The sequence below is a fragment of the Ambystoma mexicanum genome, chromosome 12 (assembly GCF_040938575.1).
Source record: "Ambystoma mexicanum isolate Mex_15411 chromosome 12, UKY_AmexF1_1, whole genome shotgun sequence".
Taxonomy (NCBI): domain Eukaryota; kingdom Metazoa; phylum Chordata; class Amphibia; order Caudata; family Ambystomatidae; genus Ambystoma; species Ambystoma mexicanum.
This window is the reverse complement of record NC_090936.1, coordinates 613,927,283-613,950,942: the sequence shown is the minus strand read 5'-3', so window position 1 is coordinate 613,950,942 and position 23,660 is coordinate 613,927,283. Positions and strand designations below refer to the sequence as shown.

The 23,660-nt window shown below is 47.1% G+C and overlaps 1 protein-coding gene across 1 annotated transcript in view; it reads left to right on the top strand.

The window, feature by feature from the left end:
• The window catches only part of LOC138513900 (glutathione S-transferase P 1-like), a 151,452-nt gene extending 133,477 nt beyond the window's left edge, over positions 1 to 17,975 (top strand). Inside the window, exons 6-7 of the mRNA XM_069629040.1 lie at positions 11,402 to 11,503; positions 17,376 to 17,975. Of these exons, the coding sequence (XP_069485141.1) occupies positions 11,402 to 11,503; positions 17,376 to 17,564 (291 nt within the window). The 3' untranslated portion in view covers positions 17,565 to 17,975. The remainder of the gene's footprint in view (positions 1 to 11,401; positions 11,504 to 17,375) is intronic.
• The last annotated feature ends 5,685 nt before the right edge of the window (positions 17,976 to 23,660 follow it).

Below are 23,660 nucleotides of genomic sequence, written 5' to 3'. Positions count from 1 at the left end.
GCCTGTAAGGACAGTTTATATGGCTTCCGGCCCACCCCGCCATCCCCTCGATTTAGAGATTGTCCCTAATGCATTTGGCAAAGGTTTCCATTCTTAAAGCAAAAATTAATGGGGAGAGGGGACACCCCTGTCTCGTTCCGCATGTGAGTTCTATGTAGCCCGTCCGCCTTCAATTTATACATAGCGAGGTTCTGGACGAGTTATATTTGTCCAAGACCATTTTTTGGAATATTGGCTCAAAATGAAATGCCTCCAGAGTCAGTCTCATAAAGGTCCAGTCTACTTTATCAAAGGCTTTGGTAGCGTCTAACGCTGGGATGGCCATCTTGCAGTGATCACTATTTCCACCAAGTCAAGCGCTCGGCGGATGTTATCGTCCATAGTCCTCCCCAAAATAAATCTGGTTTGGTGCGAGTCAGTTATAACCAATTGGCTAACATTTTTGAGTAAATGTTTGCATCAATATTCAAAGCGAGATAAGCCTATAGTAGGCGCAGTCTCTGGGATCTTTTCCCGGTTTTAACAAGAGAATGGTTGATGATTCTTCCATTGACTCTATCACTTTTCAAGTTTGCTGAAAGGTGTTAGATACTTTGGTAAGGGGTTTCAGGAGTAGCACCCTAAACATTTTTATAAAATAGAGGCGTAAAGCCATCTGGGTCAGGGGCTATAGCTTTTAGTGAATTCATTACAGAATCTACCTCCTCTATTGTGATGAGTAGGTGCAGGCAGTCTTTATCTGCCTCTGACTGTCGGGGGAGGGTGGCCTCTTCCACATATTGCCTCTGCTCCCTGAGTGCCTGGGCGAGGCTGTCATGGTCTCTTTTAGATGGCCTTCTGCCGACCGCAGCTTGGTGTCCTCCGTGTACTGCCCCATCCAATAGGAATTCCTTACCCCAACCCTCGTGTTTTGCTGTTTCACTTTTGCTAGCTTTGTTTGCCGTGTTACGTTTTGCTCAATATCCTTGTTTTGTTTTAATTGGTGGATTGGCTGTCTCCTCTGTGAGGTGTGCCTCAAGTTTATTGCGGGCAATTTGTAGCGCTCTGTGTGCTTTCGAGCTCGCCTTCTTTTTATGCATCCTCTCGGACTCTGCGACATCGCTTTCCAACTGGGATTTCATCCCCTTCCTTCTCTGATAGAAAGCCGCTGTGTGGACTGTCCGCTCCCCCTAAGAACTGCCTTCATTGCTTCCCAGAATGTCGCTACTGTTGTCGGCACCTCTTCATTCTCTCTGAAGTAATTCCTGATTGCCTTTGCAATGTCATCCCGAAGCGCCATATCATGCAGGATTGGATCATATAATCTGCATGGGGTGTGTGGGGGGTGGGTTGGGTTGTGAATCTGGATTGTCATGACCACTGGCACGTGGTCTGTTAGAGCTCTAATGCCTACGCCTTCCTGATCTATATATGGTACCAGTTGGGGGCTAAGCAGGAATTAAGTCTATCCGAGATGAAGTGTGGCGTACATGGAAAAAGTAAGTGAAGTTCCACTCCCCTGAATGCAGTAATCTCTGAATGTCTATCACTCGCAGTGTTTTAAACCGGTGTGGCAACGCCAGCGCAATCATAAAATCTTTTGGCGGTGGTGCATGAGTGTTGTCTATGTTGGGACCCGCACCTCATTAAAATCCTCCCCCCACCACGACTTGTCCTTCTACAAAGAGCGATAACTCTGATTCTAGCTAAAACCATTTTGTGCCCGGGTCAATCCTCGTGTGAAAATGCCTGCGTCTGGTCGTTCTGTGATTGCATTGCAAAACAGCATCAGCTAGGGTAGGAACAGGGACACAGACTATTTGCGCTTTGGGAGGACCCCTTGGATTGGCGCTTTCCCCACTATTGACCACAGGATGCGTTGAGGTTTAGGATCCCTCCCCTCTGTTGGTGAAGATTGATGCAGTGAGGATTTCTTGTTTGTGATGGGCCGAGAACCCTCCCATAAACCTTCTGCTTCTTCTAGTGAGCTAATCATTCTCATATTGCCAGCTAATGTAAACTGGAGCATTGCTGGAATAATCCATCGGTAGCAGATTTTCTTTGTCCTGAAGGACGTGGTCAGCGGTTTGAGGGCCCTCCTTTTCTGCACTGTAGTTGCTGCAAGATCCTGGTAGATCTGGAGGAATGGCTCTTGTAATATTATTTCTGTTTGCGCGTGAGCAGCTGCCATGACGTCTTGCTTATCCCGTTATCACATCTGGCAGGGATCAGCGGGGGACCCTCTGCTCCCCCACAGACTATGAGTTCAGTCTAGCAGCAGACTTGCTTCCTCATGATTTGACAGAAGCATCTGAAAGACCCCCTTGATGTATTCACCAAGGGCCCGGCCAAGGACTGTGGAAGGATTCCCACTGATACAAAGGTTATTCCTCAGAGCTCTGCTCTCAAGGTCTTTCTGTTTTGTCACCATGGCTTGCACTTGTAGCTTCATTGCTCTGTCGTAAGGTCTTCAACCTCCCCCAGTCTCTGCTCTGCCTCAATGACACCGCCATCAAGTCGTTCTATATTTGTTGAGAATTCCGTCATGCAGTTCTGGAATTTCGACTTGATCTCCGCCATGACCGTCAGAATATCATCCTTTGTAGCTAGTTGCCCTGGTGTTCCAGGAGGTCTCTCTGGAGAGTGGACAATTGCCCTCACCGTCTCTGTCCTCCTTGCTTTATGTTGGGATTGTAGTAGAGCAGCTATGTCCGTGCTCTTGTACATATTTTGTTGCTTCGCCATTGCTGCCACTTCAGTACCGCATAGCGCAGACTCCAGTAGTCACCTCCCTTGGGTATCACTTTTCAGAGCCCCTCACATCCTAGGAGATGACTTCACCAGCTCTATTCCTCTCTGGTCATAGGGGAGGGGGGGTAGGGGGTGTTCAGCCTTTGGTGCTAGCTTTGTTGTAGCCCAGGCTCCTGGTTGCTTGTCATGCTTTTCGATCTGGGAGATTGGTGCCGTTATGCAGAGCTGGATGTTCAATCCGATGGAGGAACCTCCCTCTCCCCAAACTCCCCACAGCAGCAAATGCTCTCCTATGAGTGGCAGACAACTTAGATAGTCCTTAGGCAGGCCTTATTTCTGTGCCATCAATACCTGTGCCAGGGTCACTGCAGGCTTCTCCCCTGGTCACCCCTGCTGCACCACCGTCTTGAGGCTTTTGGTAGTTGTATGTTTAGGGGAGGGAGGCAATGGGTGAGGATGACCTCTCCCTTCAGGCACTACTGCTTAATGGCCAGCAGAGGAACTGACCTCCCAAGCCCTCTTCCCAGCGTTTGTCTGGTTGTGGTGCCTGGCTGGCCTCCACTCAATGCCACATCGAGGCCTGTCTCTCAGCTGGTTGGAGAGTGGAGGGGGCAGAGGCTCCGGGGCTCCCTCACCTCTGCCACGCTTTGCCTCCCTCCACTCGCCCAGATGCAGTGGTAGTGGTTAACTGGCACCTCATATGAAGTGGTGTCTGCGTACCAGGGGTCTATATCACTTTGGGGCCACCCTACACTGCTCCACCCCTCGTTGTCATCCAGGTCTCACGAGCCTCCGCCATGGGTGTCAGGATGGCGTCCAAGGTCGGCTCGGCTGGAGAGGAGGCCTGGCTGCCGATGGAGATCTCCTAGATTGCCAGCACCATTGTCCTTCTATAAATGCATTTTTTGCTTGTGTGCCATCCATGTTTGCCTGCCGAGCTGCTGGGGTCTGCCTTGTGCAGTTTCCTCCTGGAGCAATCTCCATTGCTGATTCCAAATGTGGATGGTTGGCCCCACACCTATGAAAGAAGATTGACTTTTTGGGCCATCGGGTTCAACATGGGCTCAGGGTTCACACCCGTAGATACTGTGTTGCTTGTGTGCTTCTATTTAATATGCTGCCTCATTTTGGAGCAGATGGAGAAGGGGCACAGAGTGGAGATAAGATCTCCGCCCTGCAGTCCTCCTCCATCTTGTCACTACTTCTCCTTTTATGCCTGCATGAAATTGACATGCAGGCGTACAAGGAATGAATTCCTATGGAATCCGCCTCTGTGTTGCTCTTGGGCCAAGCCAGGTGGATTCCATAAGAATCTATTGGTAAATGCCACCTGCAAGGCGTATTTGCAGGCAACGTTTACATTTCCATGAGACGGAGTGGAAACTAGAAAGAGTAAAGGCGAGTTTCCCTCCCTTTTACTGTATGCTTGTCCACTCCATCTCGTGGACCTTTGCAATTGTACGCAGTGGACCCAGAATCATGCTAGTGCTAATGTTGGCTGTCTCCTGCATGCAAATTAGATTTCTTATAAAATGACCCCACCTGTTTTATTTTCTTGACAGTAGTTTTAGCCTGATTTTGAGTAAAACGGACGGGGACACCGCCTATCTGGAGCCACGACGGCACCGCAGGATTTCTCTTGCTGCGCGAACACCTGTGGTGTCTCTATTTCTACGCATGTCTATGCTTTTCATATGAATGAGAGGGGGGAACTGACTTGGGCGGCTTCTTTCCTTCCATCTCATACAGATTTCAGGTAAAGGCAGAAAACACTACAAACGTATGCAGGGCGTAATCACCCACCTGCATGATCCCACCTTCAGGGCTTGCTTCTTATGTGGTACACAATGTGTTGCATCATTTCTAGTTTTTCTTGCCACATTTGGGAATTCGCATCCGGGTGAGATTAGGCATCTTCTCCATGAATACTGGCGCCATTTGCAGCTCAAGTTGTGGCATCAGGAAGAGAAGTGGCGGTAGGGAGAGTTGGGAATCTGTCACAATATCGCTCCATTCTGACCAGAAGTACATTGTTTCGCACTAGCAAAACAAGGGTCAGGATAATCAAATGGTCCACTGCCATTCAGAGGGGTTGCTGGGGAGTGGGGGGCTGAAGGGGCTATAGCCCTGTGTCTTTTGGTTGTAGCTGTGGATAGAAACTCAGGGGCAACAATCAAAAGGCTAGCTAGCCCCAAGTCAGGGTAAACATTAGCGTAGCCACGGATCTGTTCCACTGTCAAGAGCCCTCAAGTGATGTGACATGCCCTTAGGTAGCAAGGAAAATGTTAAGTATGCAGTACGTACCGTATTTGCTTGACTCAAGAGTAGCTATCATGGTGGGAGACAGGAACAAACAAGAAACACATTAGGGGGGCGCTACTTATCCACTTCTCTAGCAGAAGGAACAAAACGTTTTCCTTTATTATTTTTAGACAGGGAGGTGCATGTCTCCGAGTGCAAGTCACCCTCCATTCTTAGAGCTGGGATATGGAAGAGGTACAAAGCGGTAATATCCCATTTATATATTGTGATCTCTAACGTACAAATGCACTAGTCTTACCAAAACGAATGGTCCTCCATTTATCGGCATCCGAATGGGCAAGGACTGGCCCAGTTGCGTTGTGGTTCAACTTTTGATTGCAGGTAGCACACAGATCCCTGCGGAGCCACTGTAACAGGAGAGAACGGAACTGCATTTGTTTTAAGGGAACACGCTTTAATGCAATGTAAGATATTCTCCCTTTGAGTCGTTTGGAAGCAACCACACTTAAATAGTTAATTTTCCCCAACATTCCTGTTGTCCCCCCCCTCCTTTTTTGCAACCACCCTCAATTGGGAGGACTTAGAGTGCTCCAACAGAGTCACCAAAAATGGACCCGCAACCATGCGCAAGTCACACTCCATGCGAGTCTTTTTCCTACATGCAAAGTGCAGCTCCCTGGCAGATCTCAGAGTCTGAGTCTGGACAAGTCCACTTTGCCACCTGAGTGACGCCTCAGGTCGATTGTGTCCCTGTATGTTAGCAATGGCCACAGCAGGGATACAACGCTAACACCATATTACAAGACTGATTAAAAGGATGTCTGAGGTGGGTATCAGTATAGAGGGTCCAATGCCAAACTTTATGGATGACCAACAAGTGCAAGTGCTCCAAAGGCATCGCTGCACATATCCCTGCACTCTTATCCTGGTTCTTCTCAATAAGGTTTGTCCATCGCACCAACATCTTCTGCACCATAATCATTGGGAAGGTTATCCCTGCCCCAAGTCTTTGTTATTTAGGTCATGGCTACTACCCTTACCAGGGCTCAGGACCTACACTTCCCCTTATGCAATACCGTAGGAGGAATTCCTCCACCGTAACTTCCTCCGGCTGTGTGCTTCTCCAATGCACTCTGTGGCATACCCTAACCAGAAATCGAGCTGGACCTTTACATAGATGTATCAGGCAGTATATTTTATGTTATTGACTTTTAGAGCACGCAATGCTGACATTTGCATGGACTTTTCATGTTAGATGTAGGGCTTGGTGCCATTCTTGAGAAATGTGGGTGCGCCACGTGTTGGCTGGGAAGTGGGACAGGAACAAGTTCCCCATTCTGGTACCGGTTTGCACACGGAGAGAGCTGCCAGGTAACAAGAGCACAGTATTCTGGTCAGGCGGGTTGTCCCACTACAGATACTTCGGGTTGCAAGAATGCGATTGTTGACGCTTTGTCTTACTGCCAGATGGAAAGATTTCAGAGAGCCGAGCCAGAGAGGAAAGTGGAGATGAGACAAATTCTACAAGACCTTTGGAATTTTGATCTCCTCAACTGATTAACTCAGCAGTGGATTTTCTTTAAGTAGCATCTAAGGCTCGGTATGAGGCTTGATTTCTGGTTAGGGTATGCCACAGAGTGCATTGGAGAAGCACACAGCCGGAGGAAGATACGGTGGAGGAATTCCTCCTACTAAATACCTGTCATAAGCAAGCTTCTATGCATTCTTTCTACCTTGTGTTTCATAGTATTTACAGTTTTTGACCAAGGGGTCACTTCATTCTTCTTTGTATTTGTAGCTACTGCATCATAAAGTATATGGTTCTATTAGTACTTCAGTTACATCATCATTCTTAAGTATTTTCATTTCATTTCTGCATCGGGTCATATATCTTCTTTCAGACATTCTTTTGCTGTTATAAGACTTTGTTTAATGTACATTTATGTCACGCATCGTTTTATTCATGGTGGCTTTTCGACAACTCGGCAAGGAACATCCCTCTTGATAGGTTTCTTCTATTGTTTCCACATGAGGGCATCTTCTGATTGGCTGCATGAGTGCATATCATTTTTAATACAGTCGACATGGTAGGGACGTGTTGCATAAACTTGTGCATGGGTTCCCAATTGTAGCTACTCATCTGTTATTCCAATAGGGTGGGGGTTAGGGGGTGTTGGCTAGGGAGAATCTGTCCACTTGCTCCTCTACAGGTTTCCTGTACTTCGCGTTCTTTTTTTCCTTTTCAGGGAGCTGCATGGACGTGTGGGTGCCGGCTTGCACAGAATCTGTGTTTTGGACGTAGTGTTCCTGTTTTAAGGATTTTGGACATGAGGGTGCGGGGCAAACACTGGAACTTTTGGTTCGAGGACTACTGTTTTGGGTTATATTACATGTGTTTGCATGTTTTGTGTTTTTCTTGTGTATAGTTTGGAGAGGTCTTTCCCCTGGTATGATTGGTTGGATTTGTGTATTTCTTGGAATGGCCGGGTGGGCTCTGAGTGTGGTTTGCAGTGAGGTACTGCCAGGGTTTGTGTGTGTTTTGCAGAGAGGTGCTGCCGGGTCGATATTTTGCAGTGAGCTGCTCTGTGTTTTTGTGTCAAGCTATTTTTTCCCCTGATCATTCTTTCCCAGACGTCATGCTCAGGGCATGGACTTGCTATGGCTGTGTTGTATGCTTTCATTTGTCATGTTCCGTTGATGCCTGCTTGCTGAGAGTTGCATTGTGGGGTTTGTTCTGTGTGTTGGAATTATGTTTTTGGTGTTTGTTTTGGCTTTGGAATACAGGGAGGTGCTGTGTTTACTGGTATCCAAAGGCTTTTGTTGCCTGTCAGTTTTTGGTTTGGGGTAACGTTTGCAGTTAGGTGCTGTTCTGCTTGCTACTATTGCAGCGAGGTGCTGCAGGGGTTTATTAACAATCTATAATGCCTCTTATGTTATCCTAGGGGTTTCTGCAGCATAGTGTTTTTCCCATTCTTGCTGTGGTATAAGATTGCTCTGTTTTGTCTTGTGTGTTCTATGCTGCACATTTGGTTTTTATTTGGTTGCCCTGTAGAGTTCAGCAGGGTTCCATCTGTTTGCAGTTGTGGGTCCACCTATTTGTTCTTGCCTTGAATTGGTTCTTTCATTTGGTTTGCGTGGTGTCCAAACGTTCACTTGGTGTGGGAGCTTCTCCTAGTCGTAGTCATTGTTTGATGAGTTGGTGTCTAGTTTGTGTGGCGGATCTTGGTGTTGTGTAGTGTGTAGGCATGTATGGTTGGTGGAGTGTGAACGGAGGGAGAGAGAGGTTGTGATTTTGGTTTTGGATCTACATTGTAGAGTTGCATAGAGGTCCATCATGGTTATGCTCTTTGTTTTTGGTTGTGTAATGGAAGGAGGTGTGTAGTAGTCTTGCTCTGGAAGTGCAAGCACAGTGTATGTGGACTGTGGTGGGGTACACTGGAATGTGATGACGTCATTGTAGAATGTGGTGTGGGTGTGACTGCTGAGGCATTCTAAATGTGGCAGTTACATCTAGGAGCTGCAATGTGTGGATGTGTCAGTGTTTTACAGTCCAGGAACCTACTTATGTCACTTACCTGATGTGTACCTGCGGACCAATAAACGTACCTTAAGAAGCCTGGGTCCAGTGTTTGCTTGGCTAAGGAACCCACAACAGAAACCTACCTGAAGTGTCACGGACATCACTTTATAACAACTCTTGAGTTGTGGCTGGTTTGTAATTGTGAACACTTGGTGGCTCAGTATTAGGACAGCCTATTGCTGCCATTCATTCTCCTTATGAAGAGTGCGCAGGCAGAAAGCACGACATTCAATACATTGTGTAAGGCATTGAAAGATGGTGTTTGTGCTACACATAGACCTGGTCTCTCCTACCTCTTATTCGTCTATGCACAATGTTTAGCTTGTAGTAATACGTTGACTTACACCTGAACATTGAAAAGCCGTACAATTGACAGCCGGTTATATAGTGTAATATGTATTTCAGATGCTGGCATAGGTAAGCATTTCAAGGCAGCAAATAATTTCTGAGTGCATCAAAAAAGTTATGCCCTCGGTAGAAACGCTGGGTATGAAATATATGTTTGTGACACATTGCTGAAGCAGTGTCCATGCGGCGTGCCACTCTCACATTGGGAAAACGCCGCTCATAAACCCTATGGCAGTAGAAGCTATACCAGTTGTACATATTTTTCCACAAGATATAATTATACCAGTTTGAAATACTTTGCCTTTGTGTTAAAAAAAACACTGAGGGTTCTGTGAGAATTGGTGAATTGGTAAAAGGAAAGAACCAGAATAAAATATTTTGTGAAGTGTTATACAGTAAGACATACAGTCAACTTTAAAAACTATCCATATCTTTAAAGAAATCAATAGATCCTTTCTTCTTCATAGATCATTTCAATAGTTAATAATCCTTAAAATAGACTCGATAAAAATCCATAATTTCGTTAAATGCATAGTGCCCACCATCATTGTTGCCAGACATATGGATTTCCCAAATGTCATAGCTATGTATTTACCTACGCCTAAATTAATTCAGCGCTATGCAATCCAACATCAGGTGTGTAACAGTCTCAATAGTATTATCTGCACACAGTCGACAAAGTCTTTCACCCTTCGGTATTCCAATGCCACATATTACAGGCCGCCGTGTGGTCCAATAAGTGGCAAATCGAGACCAGTCCTTACGCTCATTTCACAGCTCCTTTGCAAGCGGAGTGCGGGATAGGCGTCCCCCTCCTCATTCCCACGCCGCCTGCCAAATGCGCACAGTTTTAGGTCTGTGTGACATTTCCATGCAGGCCTAAAACAAACGGATTTCAATGGACTCCATGTGCAGTGCACACCTACTAAAAGCAGGCGGGCTCCACGTGAATCCAGAGCAAATTCTGCCCTGGCCGTGCCCTGTCCTCTGGCACCCTATGAGTTCAGAACTCATGAGAGCATAGAGGCATACAGCTAAGCAGATCCGGGAAGGGGCCCGGCCGTGCGTCAAAACAAGTGCAAGACTCCTTCAACGCAGGTCTGGCAGGACGGCATCTTCCCCAAAATTCCGAATGCGCGTCAAGAGCTTGATCAAACTGGGGGGCATAAAGACCATAGAGTTCCACCAAACTGAAAAAAGAAATACATCTGTGTAGACATCAGAGAGTAGGCACGAAAGGTTTCCGCACACCATTCAGACTTCAGACAGGACACTGTCTCTTTTCAGTCATCAGAGTGTTACAAAGTTTCCTTTAAGAAATCAGAACATAACGCTCCCTTCTGTCGGACATCCATGGGTTGCTCTCTTCCCAGCAGACATCACAAGGATACATTTGTCCTCATCAGACAAGAGGTTTCACTCTCCCTCAATTGACATCAGTGGGTTACACTGACCCTCATCAGATATTGTAGAGTTGGACGCTGCAGACCTCACATGGTTGCGCTCACCTTGATGAGACATCTCACGACTACACTCCCCCAGATATTCCACATCAGGAAACACAGGTGCTCACTTACATTTCAAAAATCTGATGGTTCCATTATCCCCTGGAAAACATAAAGTTACACCCTCCCCTTTCAGATATGAAACAACTGCACTCTTTCTGATCATGCACCCTGTGCTTTACTCTCAGCACTACTCTTTTGAAGTGCAGATATCCCACGCTTGTACACTCCCTGATCAGACCTCCCTCCATTATGCTACTTCATGTTTCCCCCTCCCCGATCAAACATTATTAGTTTAAACTGCTTATGATTAGACTGTACAAGACTACCCTCCGACTTCTCAGACATCAGAGAAATGCACTCTCCCTTAGTACACATTGCAAGGTTTCAAACCCATGTCAGACATCAGGAGGTTACACTCTGTGCTCTTTTCAGACATCTAAGGGTTATCCTCTCTCCTCTCAAGCAACACAGATTTAAATGTTCCTCCCTGCAACATCTGTGTCACGCTGCCCCCTCTCACAAGGCAGACTATATATGCAGATAGTCCAACCTTTGAGAAGATTTTAGAGTGCGATTTTGCAGCAAGAAGATGGAGGTGGGTTTCCTTCGACTGGCATTGGAGTAAAGTAATTTTCAGGCAGTAGAAAGTTACAAAATGTAACTAATCAATATTGTGGGCTGTAAAATCTGGAGCCTCTCACCAAAATAGTGAGATTTGATCTGTATGATTGCATAACTCCTCCCTCTGCAGCTTGAAATGGTTACGCCCTCCCCGAAGAGACATCATTCTGTTAAACTGGCCCTAAACGGGCATCAGAGAGTAGCACTCTATTACCCAGTCGACCATTTTGTTACGCCCTCCGTGAAGAAACATCACTCTGTGAAACTGACCCTAAACAGACAGAGAGTACCACTCCGTTATCTAGTCGGCCATTTTGTTACAAGGTCACAATATTCTTTTTTCTTGGCACAGGACACCGGCAAGGAGAAATACATGGAGGAAATGCCCGATCTCCTGAGCCCCTTTGAGCGTATCCTCTCCAAGAACTCTAGCGGCTTTCTCGTTGGGAGTACGGTGAGTGGAGCATCCTTAGAATGATTGTCCTTGATCGACCCATGCGTAGGTTGCAGGACTTCTCCTTAGGTGCATCGTAGCCCGTATATCATGAGGAAATTACGAACAATATCTCCAACTGTATTCTCCATATATGATTCATGCAGAAGCGAAAATGCAAAGTATTACGAGCAGTTGTCATTGTGTCGGTGTGTAGTCTTCAGTTTAACGATTTCCACAGAAATGACCAATGCTAAGGATTCCGTTTTTGAGTCAAAAATCTGTTTTTGAGATAGGCTTTTTAGAAGTGTGGAAAAACCCAATGTTATCCAACGGGATAAAGTCAAGAGGAAGCTCTATGGTTATGGTGAAGTGGCGCTGTCCAATTTTCCAGAGTCAGCCTAAGTCGCGGTTTTGGACAGCTTGCTCGTAGTATGAAGTGATATTATCGAATAGAAAACAACAAATGGATTTTTAAACGAACCCAAAACATCTATACAAAAAAATAACAATAACAATACATATGTGGTTGAGAATGGGAATAGTAGTTTTGGGGGGGGGGGAGTATTAAAAAAGGGGGGCTTGCAAGGGGGAACCCCCCAAAAACAATGAAAATAAGTGTTTGGGTTGTTTTTTCTTCGTTCTAAATTAATTCTTTGTTTTATCATTCGATCACATTTAACACTTGCTCCTATGAGCCAATCCTATCCCAGGAGCCAAATGCAAACATACATGGTTATAGGATAAAGGATCTGCCAAGGCAGTGGTTCAAGGAGGAAGCTGCAGCGTGGGCCAGTGCCAAGCCCTGGAAAAGGAGGAGAGTGGAAGGGCCCTGGGAGGTGTGCTTGTACAGCTGAGGGATTAACTTGATGAATGGGAAAAATGCAACTACTTTGGTAGCTGTGATTGCCCTCACTGTAGCCAGCATGACGTAGGTGGTGGCCCAGCTCTCAGTCACCAGGATGAGTGATGAAGGGTGCCTAGTGGCTACAGAGCGAAATACCCACCCTCTGCAACTTGCGGTTTGTCACCTCCTTCACCCCTTTCCCCTGGCAGTTCTCATAGCTCGCATCATGCATGGCAGGATAGAGCTTTCAATGCTGAGAATGTATGCGGGTTCCATGACACATTTTGCTTGCCCTCATGGTCCAACAACCTCCCTTTTCCCCAGTGAGTCCCCACTTTTGCAATCACTCCCTGTGAACTCCAGGGGATGGTGCCCTTACAGTACCCCTCTAGTCTATATCCTTGAGCAGGTCGCCTGCTCCGCTCTTCATACCTGTTCACTGGCCTGGAGTGAAAATACACATTGGGCCTCATTACAACCCTGGCGGAAGACCCTGGTGCTATTAGCACCATGGTCCATGCCGGTAAGTTACCGACTCCGCCATGGAGAAAGGGGGAATTACCGCCCCATTACAAGGTTGGCGGGGCGGTAATTCCCCCTTCCTCCATGGCCCTTCCCCATTCCCATTTTTGCCCCATAGGGCTCAATGGGAATGGGGAAGGCGCTAAGTACTTAATTAGCATCAAGGTCCCTTTGCAGGTCCCTACTTTAACGGCTGGTCTACACCAGCCGTTAAGGTCGGGTCCCGCAAAGGGACCTCGTAATTAGGCGTTATTGGTTAACGGCGCTGCAGCCTTTCACGGCGCCGTTAACCCATTAGCGCCTGGGTCGTAATGAGGCCCATTGTGCGCTCTGTGGCGCATAGGCATGTGGCGCGTTATAAAGATTAAATAAATAAACAAAATAAGGTGATTTCCTAGAAGTCTTGTGCTGAGGCATTGGTGAGATGAACTAGTAGCATTAGGCTGGGTTTCTCAAGTCGGACCTGACTTTCACAATGAGTGACTCGACTCATAGAAGTACAGCACACACACACACACATCAGCACACAACAAATTGAGGTAAGTACTTCAAAAGATGAAAGCGTGTGTTTAAATAACAGTACCGGGACACTAAAATCTCAAACCATAATCTAAACATACATTGCAGCATCAAATGTACCTGGAAGTAAAATACTCAAGGATTTTCAGTTAGTTTAGAAAGTTGAGGAAAGTTTGTCCACACATAAAGTCAGTAGAAAATTTCCCAGTTACAGGAAAAATGCAAATAAGTATTACCAGAGTCCAGGGGGTTCCATGTGTTAATATCCCCTCAAAAATATCGTCATACAAAAATATCGCCATATTTTTGCAGTGATATTAAGCCATGGAACCTGCAGGGGGCACCCCCACAACCCCCATGATTTTTCCAATGGAGCAGGGGCACCCCGCAACCCCCGGTCCCAATACCCCCATAAATGATCCCCACTAATAATATCGCCTATGGCCTTACCCCACGACCAAACATATGGTAATATTATTGGTGGGGATATTACCTGATACCGTCCAGGGGGAACGGCAGGAGTGCAACCTTCAGACTGGTGACGCTGAAGGACCCCAGCACAGAAGACCTAAAGTCAGGTTCGACCAACGGCCCTTTGAAGCTGGAGTGCAGATGTGGAGTCGAGCCTTGAGGCCCTCATCCTCGGAGAAGGGCTGCAGGCAAATCTCCAAACCCAAGAAGAAGGGGACCAGTGACAGGACAGCCGGGGACCCCCTGCAGATACGCACACATAGAGGGCCGAGGACTACCCCAGCCCTACAATCACAATCCATGCTCTATTCAAAGCTATGGCAGCCACCGATTAGGGGCGGTTAGCCATACCCCATTTCCCAGGGCCTATGCACAGTGATGTTTATTGAGGTGGGTGGGGGACCCTCGCCCAGTCTGAACTGGATCCCATTCACACAAGGAGCCTTTGTGGTCTCTAGCCACAACTCACATAGGCAAAATGGCAAAAATGGCTATCCAAACCGTGAACAAACAGACAAACACACGCTAAAAATAAAATGGGGAGGCCACAGGTCTTAAAAAAGACTTAGTAGCCATTCTGCTCCTATACAGGGAACAAGTGGCTTCCAACACCGTAAAAAAGCCACCCCGTGGTTCAGCCAAAAATACAGTGCGCAGCTGGTATCTGTCGATGACTCTGACACACTGTCTGGGTGAGGGGACCTCTCAAGGGACAACATGGGGCACTTTCCAGTAAGCCTGGCGTGGTAGCGACGTGATCTGCTAAGGGCATCGGATCCAAATGTTATTTAAGCTTCCGGAGAGGAACAAGCCTGCCTGTGAGCAGAAATGAGCCAGTCAGCACCAATCCTGTGGGAATACCAAAGGCTGCAAAAGGACGCCCACAAATGGATGTCCACCTTACCCTACAGAATCATGCAATCTGTATACCTAGCCCAGAACTCAAACATTGCACCCTTAGTCTGGGAGTGGAATAACCCATGTTGGCCGGAATGACTCCATTAACTGTAGCACACATACTCCACTGCCCCAGCTGTCAATCATCCCAACTTTCCAGCCAATCATATTCACCGCATTCTCCCGCTCTCACATGACCAGCAAATTATCTCTTCGGGTTACATAAACTGTAAATCAATCTCAGTAGCTTGTACACGTACCCCAAGTCCCCCAATAACGAAGAAGGCTGCACTTGCATTATCCCCAGCATGTCGCCAGAAACTGTTCTGTCACTCAGTCACCCAATAGTCTCTCTGGCAGTCACCTTTTACCACTGCCATGCTGCATGAAAATGTCATACGGTGAAACTGGGAATAGCTCTTTCATATTCAATTATCAGCAGCCCCTGAAATGACCCTTATGTTATGTTGATTTTCCGCTGGTGGTAAGGGGAAAAGAAATCAAGCCACAGAAAGAACTTACGGTGTACGTGGTCTGTCGCTGCCAAAGAACGTCACGGCATGAGAAAGTGACACAAGCGAATCATTAAGCAATATTACAAGGGTAGGGAGGGCGTTGCCGGGGCAGGTAATTCCCCGGGGCCATAGTTACATGCCTGAGCTAATCCCCTTCTCCCTTTTCCATGGCGGCCTTGCTGACCTCTCTGCTGCGTCAGGAACTCTACTGTTCCCGGCGCAGCCAAAGGAAAAGGACCAAGAAGGTAAGTGGGTAGGAGGTGGGGTGCCTTATTGGGTTGAAAAGTAGGGTGGGGTGGTGGGGATATAGGACGCAGGGTCACAGGAGAGCGGGGCAGCACATTTACCTGGAAAACCCGGCGAGGGAAGATGGCTCTGACGAGGCTCTGAGCAGGGGCTTTATCGTGTGGTGAAGCCCCTGATCCGAGGCTCCTCATTGGCTGGGAGGCTGTCGACCCCTCCGCCGGGTACTAATGGCCAATAGAGAACATTCAACAGTTTTTATTGAGTTGACAGCCCCAGGGAACCACCGGAGGAAATGACAAATACCTGGTAGAGAGAATGCTGTATGGGGCTCCCTTCCCCTGCTCCATAGAGTGTGACACTACTGACAGGGAAGAGGGAATTGTAGTCCACGGGCCAGTCCTTCTGGCTGCATGGAGCTACTGGCTCCTGCTTCGGGAAACCGAGGGAGCTCGTTGTCACACAGCCAGTGCTTTAAGTGAGATGCCAAATCGAGAGGGGGACTTTAACAAGGGGCGTGTCCTAAAGTGTTCAGGGCATGGCCTAAAGGGGTGGACATCTGCCCAAAACAGTGCATCACGAGACCCTTGCAAGCATGTACTTTGGGGGACTCAGCATGGTGTCTGGTGGCCTTGTTTGCATCCAGTCTGTATATTACAAATACACCTCTTTGTCTCTATTTGTATATAAATTGCTGTCTTTAAAAAAAAACTCTCTCTTTGTACAACAACAATTCAGTCAGTGAGTAAATCACCCTGGCTCTATAAATAAATCACCAAAGTGAAAGCGGAGGGAGCCCCTGGCCACTTTGCATAAAATCAAAGAGCATTTTAGGAGTATAATAATGGTCACCAATATTTATATTTGGCAAATATTTGTCATATTCATTGAAATTCTTGCGAGCATGTAAAGCACACTGGGCTTGGTGCTCATTTCATTTATCAGTCACAGCACTCAACCTGACCGTAAAATGTCTGCTAACCATGAGAGCCTCCCTCTTGGGGGTGGGGCTTGCGCTGATCTGAACAGAGGTGTCTCACTTCCCTAAATGTGCTGTAAGCTTCCCAATGATTACTGAAAGCTGGCCCATGCACGTCTACTGGCGGCAACTCGTGCAAAAGAAAAACAGCCTCTGGGGGCAGAGAGAGCCCTGGCTCGGAGCTGATTTTTTAGACTGCCAGGACTCTGCCCTTGCTAGCCCTGGCCCACTTAAAGCCCTGGTCACAGCGTTTGCTTTGCCCCAACCAGCATTGTCTGCCCCAGGGAAACAGAGTCAAAGGTAACTCATGGGCAGCCAGGGCAAGATACAAACTTCATCCTCAGTGAGCACACGAAAAAAGCATGCCACCCATGATCTTGTGCATGACGTCCATCCCACATGCACGTACTGCATATGCAGAAGGACAATTCAGCAGAAACTGGTCAAGGGGAAAGAGAAAGAGAAAGCCCATAGAGGTGGTGTTGTGGTGCAGAGCTGCAGTGAGCACGACTGTGCCAGCGGTGCTATGTGGGGACCAGTGGAGAAAGCAGCAAGGAAATAGAGGGGACCTGGTTTGGGGAGAAAGGAATGGACAGTGGAGGAGGGGCCGGCGGCACACTGATTTAGGCATTCAGAGAGTTGGGGGAAAGGGATGGTGGTTCGAGGGGTATCCCGCGGTTAGAGCAAGAAAGGGGGAAACAGACGGTGAAGGACAAAGGCAGAAACCTTTTGTGATGGTCTAAAAGTATGACCAATAACGTTGTTCAGAATTTTCTCTCTCTTTCTCTCTCTCTCTCTCTCTCTTTCTCTCTCTCTGTCTCTCTCTCTCTCTTTCTCTCTCTCTCTCTCTCGTTCCCTCGTTTGATTCTTCTTTTTCTTATTGTGTTCCCCTCTGGACAGATTTCCTTCGCAGACTACAGCCTCCTGGACGTCCTTTATAACCACGTGGCCGTCGCCCCGGACTGCCTGAAGAGCTTTCCCCTTCTGCAGGCCTACTATGATATGATGGTGTCTCGGCCGAAGCTCAAGGTCTACCTGGAGTCGGAGGACCACAAAAACTGCCCTATGCATCCCGCCAGAACCCTATGAGCATCCCGCCATCAGCGACAGCATCCAGCTCATCAATCAATGCATCCTCCTTCCATCGCCATCTCCTAGGAAACCGTCCATCCCGATCATCCAACACGTCAGCTTCCCTGTTATTCATCTCAACACATCTCCCTTGCTGGTTACAACCTCCTGGGCATCTTCCAAGACCAGCTGGCCTTCACCTTTTGGCAAATATCATCCCGTCCACTTCTTCAACCTTCTTCTCACTCACTATGTTATCCAAATCATCATTCATTAAATCATCGATCACATCCTTCATCCCGTCATTCATCCCAATGTCCGCCCTTTCAACCACCTCTTCTTGCAATATACCCTGGCATCCGCTGCGGGCATCTATGGAATTGGTGCAGGCTTGGTTATAAGCTGAAAATAAAAAAGTAACCGAAAATACATTTGAGTATTGTTGAGATCTTTGCATTGGGTAATGTAACACATTATTTCAGAGCCTAGAAATGGGGAGAATAGGGCACGAAGCACTGCATAAAAACATGATGATAAGGCTACTCAATTTGTTGACCTAGGAATGATGGAGGAAGGATCTGGCACTGCGGAGATTCTACCCTGTGGCTGCAGGCTGCGCACAGACCTCTTAAGAGAAGCCTTAACTCTCTAAAGTATCTTCCCTTCCAGGTACTACTGCCACCATGGACCACATGCTGGCATTATCTGCTCGGACACTAATGCTGCCTGCCAGGGATTCTAATCCTCTGCACCGTTTCCAGCACATACCCAATGACGCCCACTATACATACCTAGTACATTACATTTGATGGGTATTGCCATAATTTTCACAGCTACTGCACACACCATGTGTCTAGCATTGCCACAATACACCCAGGTACACAATGTTCAAGTTATTGGCAGAATGTACTCGAGTTCTCACACCGTGTTCCAGCTGTTTCATTGAAATGCCTACGCCACCATTTGGAAGCGGTTGCCATTGTATGCCCTACAACTCAGAAGGTTTGCAAAGGTTTTGCCATCATGTGCCTATGACAGCACAGCGAGTAGGCCGCTTGCATTGACATCCGTGCAGAGCATGCCGACGCAGGTCCGAACCCCAGCAGGGCCAAACTCAGCCTTTCATCCTTCCGAGGTCGATTAATGAGCACCACACACTGGGCCTCATTACGACTTTGGAGGTAGCCATGACCTTAATAAGGGCATGGCTGCCTCCAAAAGCGTGTCCGGGTACCCAGAATGTGGAATTACCGGGCCATTCCGAGTTTGGAGGGCCCGGTAATTCCTCCTTCAGGTAACCCGGGCCTGGACCTTCCCCATTCCCATTTGAGCCCCCATAGGGCTCAATGGGAATGGGTGCGGGAGCTAGCAACGGGCCGATTACGATCAGCCCGTTAGCTCCCTGGTCCCCTCGCGGGACCCGCTCTGGACGTCTGGTAAAACCAGACGTCCACATCTGGTCCTGCGAGGGAACCTCATAATAGTGCAGAATGCATTTAAAGGCGCCGGCACCATTACCGACGCCGTTAAACGCACTCCGCACAGGTCGTAATGAGGCCCTCTGTGTGTAATAATAAGCAGCGCTCAGATGCCGGAGGGTTCGTAGCGCTATATAAATGCATTGTTATTGTTGTTGTTACTTGCCTCATTTTCTATTTCTTGTCATCATATGAACACATGTGTGCACCATTTGCCCAGGTACACGCATCCTTCATTGGGTATTATCATGAAATTGCTAGGTACTCACTCCCTTCACACTGTTTTTGTTAAATGCACACACTGTTTGCCAGCTATTGCCACCATTTGCCCAAATCCTCACCATATATGGCAGGTTTGGGTGTCATGTGACTGCTGTACAGAGCAAGGACAGGGAGCAGGTGAGCCTCAGTCCTGCTAATTCTCCTTGTATGGTGCCATTGGCTGCAAAGGTGCAAGGGTAAGTAAAGGTATTCTGGCAATACCTTGGAAAATAGGTGGCACAGGGAGGATTATGCTAAGGTGAACATTCACACTAATTAGGAAACATGCCGCTGACACATACAGCCTTATTAGGAGTTTTGTGGTATCTGGGCGGTAATATCACCAGGATTCCACCAAATGATATTAAGGTTACCACCACTTGATCCGGTGGTATTAGCACCGGATTAGAAGTGGTGGTAGGTGGTGTTAGTTCCCATTAATTGGAGTCCATAGGACTGCATGGGGATTTCGGCGGGATTACTACCGGCAGCAACACAGCTGATTTGACAGTTTTTGGGCGATTCGGCAGAGGAATTACCTCCAGTATTCTTCTGGAGGTGTTTCCTCAGCCTTACCTCCAAACCTATAATTCAGTGGTGTGGTAATGCAGCGGTAATGCAGTGGTAATTCTGTTACCACTGCATTAGCACATTTCTTTACCACACCGCTGAATTTGTTATGAGGCCCATAGTCATGACAATCAAAGGCTTACTCGTAGTTAGAATTTCTATGAACCATCTTTGAATCTAATTAGATCGGACAAGGCTTCACTCGTATGGCGATGAGCCAACGTCATATTTTCCAAAGAGCGCCCATGTGCTCCATAGGATCTTCACTCTTGTGCTGTTGCAAACAACTCTGACAGAGATGGATTTCCTACTACTGACATCATTTACCAGATATTTCCATAGTTTTCCCAGGAACTAGTATTGACACCTTTGCCAAATATTTGGGTTATAGGCCGAGTCAATCACGTCATTGGCTTGTATCAACATCAAATGCGCAGGTGTGCCAGTTTAGAGATATTTCCATAATTCCTCCAGGTGACACCATTGCCCAGGTAATGCCATCGTATCATAAGTCAAGTTTCACATTTGCTGAGAATCACCAGCATATGCAGGGGCACCCGCACCGTTTGCCAGATATTGGCATGATATGCCCAGGCTCCCTTGCTATTTGGCAGCTATTGCCATCATTTGTTGACTCTTGCATCTGTGTAGTAGCCGCTCTGCAACATAGGGTGAGGCTACATGAATGTGCCACACTATTTGACTCTTGCACTACGATGTATGTCTTGCAAGCACTTGTGTAACTAAGTAAGCCTTCTGTAACATTGCTGCGATGCCCAAGGCTGTTTGTGCGCTTTATAAATGCAAATAAATCAGTATAACTAGGCACTTACACAATATGACCTGGTTTGCCGTCATATGTGTTTTTTTGCAATTTTCCCACTGTTGACTTCAATGGATGCCCAGCATGTCTGTAATGGGTTTGTACTTTGGCTGGTTTTTGGGGTAAGTGTGGTCTTTTTACCTCACTCGCCAGCTGTACTCATTTCGTGTGGGTGCACTTGACAGTCCCCATGGCTCTAGTGCAGGGAGAGCTTCTCCCATCCCTTTCTTTGTTTTAATGCAGCGCTGCCCAGCTTAAGTAGAGGGACACAGGGGCACTTTGGGCCTTGGTACGATTACAGCAGGGTGGTAAACAGCAGAAAAGTGGCATTCATTCAGTTACTGCCACTTTATCGCGGCATTACCACACCCCGATACTATGGATTTGGAGGTAGAGTGGGGATCTACCGCCAGCATTTGGCTGGTGGTGGATCCTCCCCTTTCACCTCAAAACTCGGCAGATTTACCTTGTGGAATTCCTGCTCAAGTTAAATAAGATATGGACCCCTCCTCCACCTTTGGGTAGTAAAGAGAGGGTTGAGCCATTCTGGAGGTTGTCCACTGGAACAAAGAGTTTGAAGACTGAAGACCCCATGCAGGAGTCCTGGAGGATCGCAGCTGTAGACCATCGGGAAACCTCTGGACCAACATCTTGTGACACGTAAATAACCTCACTGAATGCCTTCCTGTCCTATCCTGCTGGGCTTAACCTGCACTGCCTTCCTGCTCTCTCTGGACCTCAGAAGCGTCACTGGAACTCCCCAGAGTCTGGACCATCCTCAGAAGGGACATGGCTGCTGCTCTGACACCATCTTGCATGAAGGCTTCACGCTCTGCAGATCTGTCTTTTTTGTGGGACTCAAGCTTGTTCGTCTGCTGTTGCTGTTCCCTGACATCAAGAGGAGCCTGCTTGGATACCGTGTTCTCCGACCTTGTAGCCTGGACCATGCCTGACCCTGTCACGGGCCACCAAACTATGCCTGAAATGTCCCAGGTGCCCTCACAGCATCATGGCAGTTGAAGCAGTCATCCTTCAGCATTGTCATGTATGTGCAGCCTGTGGGTCATTGGAACCAAGTGTTTTGTGAGAGACCAGCACCAGTGCCAGCTAGACACAAACCTGACAGCTAAAACGACCATTGCACTTGCAAACCCCCGGACCTCCTATAACGAGACCAAATGCATGAATGGTTGTCCCAGAAGGCCCCTACCTACATGGGTGTCATTTGGGTATTATTTTTCTTCAATTGGATTCAGATTTCAGGAGATGAGATTACACACCACTATTGAAGCCCTCTGATTCCGTAGGGATCCAAAAGGCATTACATCCTATCCCTACAACTACTCTTACCTGACCATGGAACATGGAGTTCTGATCTCCGTCCTTTCTGGGGATCCCTCGGTACTTAGGAATTGGGAGCTGTGCTGTCCCTTTGTGGGAAACCTTTTATCTAAAACAGTCGTGTCATTATCTAAAGAATTTACCCATTGCCTTTGGCCAACACTCCTATTTGGGACTTTGGGACTGCCTTAACCCTCTTTCCATGGACCCACTTTGGAAATGGTCCTAATGAAACTCTGGTTACTGAACTAATTGGGTACAGAAGGGAAGGAAATATAAAGATGTTTAATTGTACCTTGTAATCAGAGGGTCTCCCGTTGTTATCACAAACTAAATTACTTCGTTGTAGTTTAGTTTGTGTACATTATTTCGAATTACTTTGAATTTCTATAGGTATTTGTGGGTTAAGGAGTAAGAGGGGGTTTGGAGTGGGGGTAGTTGTGAAGGGAAAGTGGGTTATGGGGGGACCAGCCCCCCCACAAAATAAAAGTCAAATTCAAAATAATGTACACAATCTAAATGCCAACAAAGTCATTTTTTTGTTGAAATGACATAGAACCAATCAGATGTAAACATTTAAGTTGCAAGGTACTAGCTAGCCCAAAAAGTCACTTGCCACCTCAATTCTACACATACATACAGCACACCATGTCTTACTCGCCAAGTGTCAATGATCACTAGCCAATGGCAGGTGGCGAGTACAAATGTTGCCCCGTGTTATAATTATAAGGTACATGGTATTGACAGTCTATTGTGTTTTCCATCCCACTTTAGTTTGAATAGTATTGCTTGTGCTTTGCATCACTTAATTGCATTTTGGGCATACCAAAGTGCCGAGCCCCGTGTGTGTGTGTGTGTGTGTGTGTGTGTGTGTGTGTGTGTGTGTTACCAACTGTGTATGCATATATTTGGATTCTGTTTTGCTTATCGAATAGTAGTGCAAACTTTTGATGCATGTGTTTTCTTTATTAAATAATATTTTGTATACATCTGTGTGGACATTTAAAACCTGATTCATGGAAGTGTTTTATAATGGCGCAATCTCATAGGAAAACTTTCCATGAATAAGGCCCCTAGTTAGTTATCAACTTTATTTGATGTTAATGCCACCTGTCACCAAACTCCTGATTGCTTAAGTTTAAGTCTTACTGCTCAGCCCAAGCTACCCAGTGAGAATTTGGGCAGACCAAAGTGCAAAAAGTCCTTGCAAGTCTTCTGAAAAACCTCCTAACAACATGTCTGTCTACTCATGTCATCGGCCGGGTATTGCCGATTGCCTTCAATTCATGTGAGATTAGAGAGGGGGTTAGTCCATACTGGTGCTTTTTCCGTCCAGGGTCCCTTTAATTTCCGCTTTTGTTCAGTGCCACGATTGACGTTTGTGTTTGTTTGGGTGTCAGAAAGCTCATGTTTCTAATGCTTGCCTGGTTGCCTGATGTACCTGGCAGCAATATGACTTCTGCATCTATCCTATTCTTCTCCCAACCTCTTTTCATCTTGAACCTCTCAAGAAGTCCTGCACAGGCCTGGTGCTAGCGCGTGGGCTAGGTCCCACTAAAGCAGGCCTCTGATTAAACGGGGTTGTGGGGGTGGGGCGGCTGGAGGTCTTCCTTACCTGCGACAGCAAAACCAAAGCCCTTA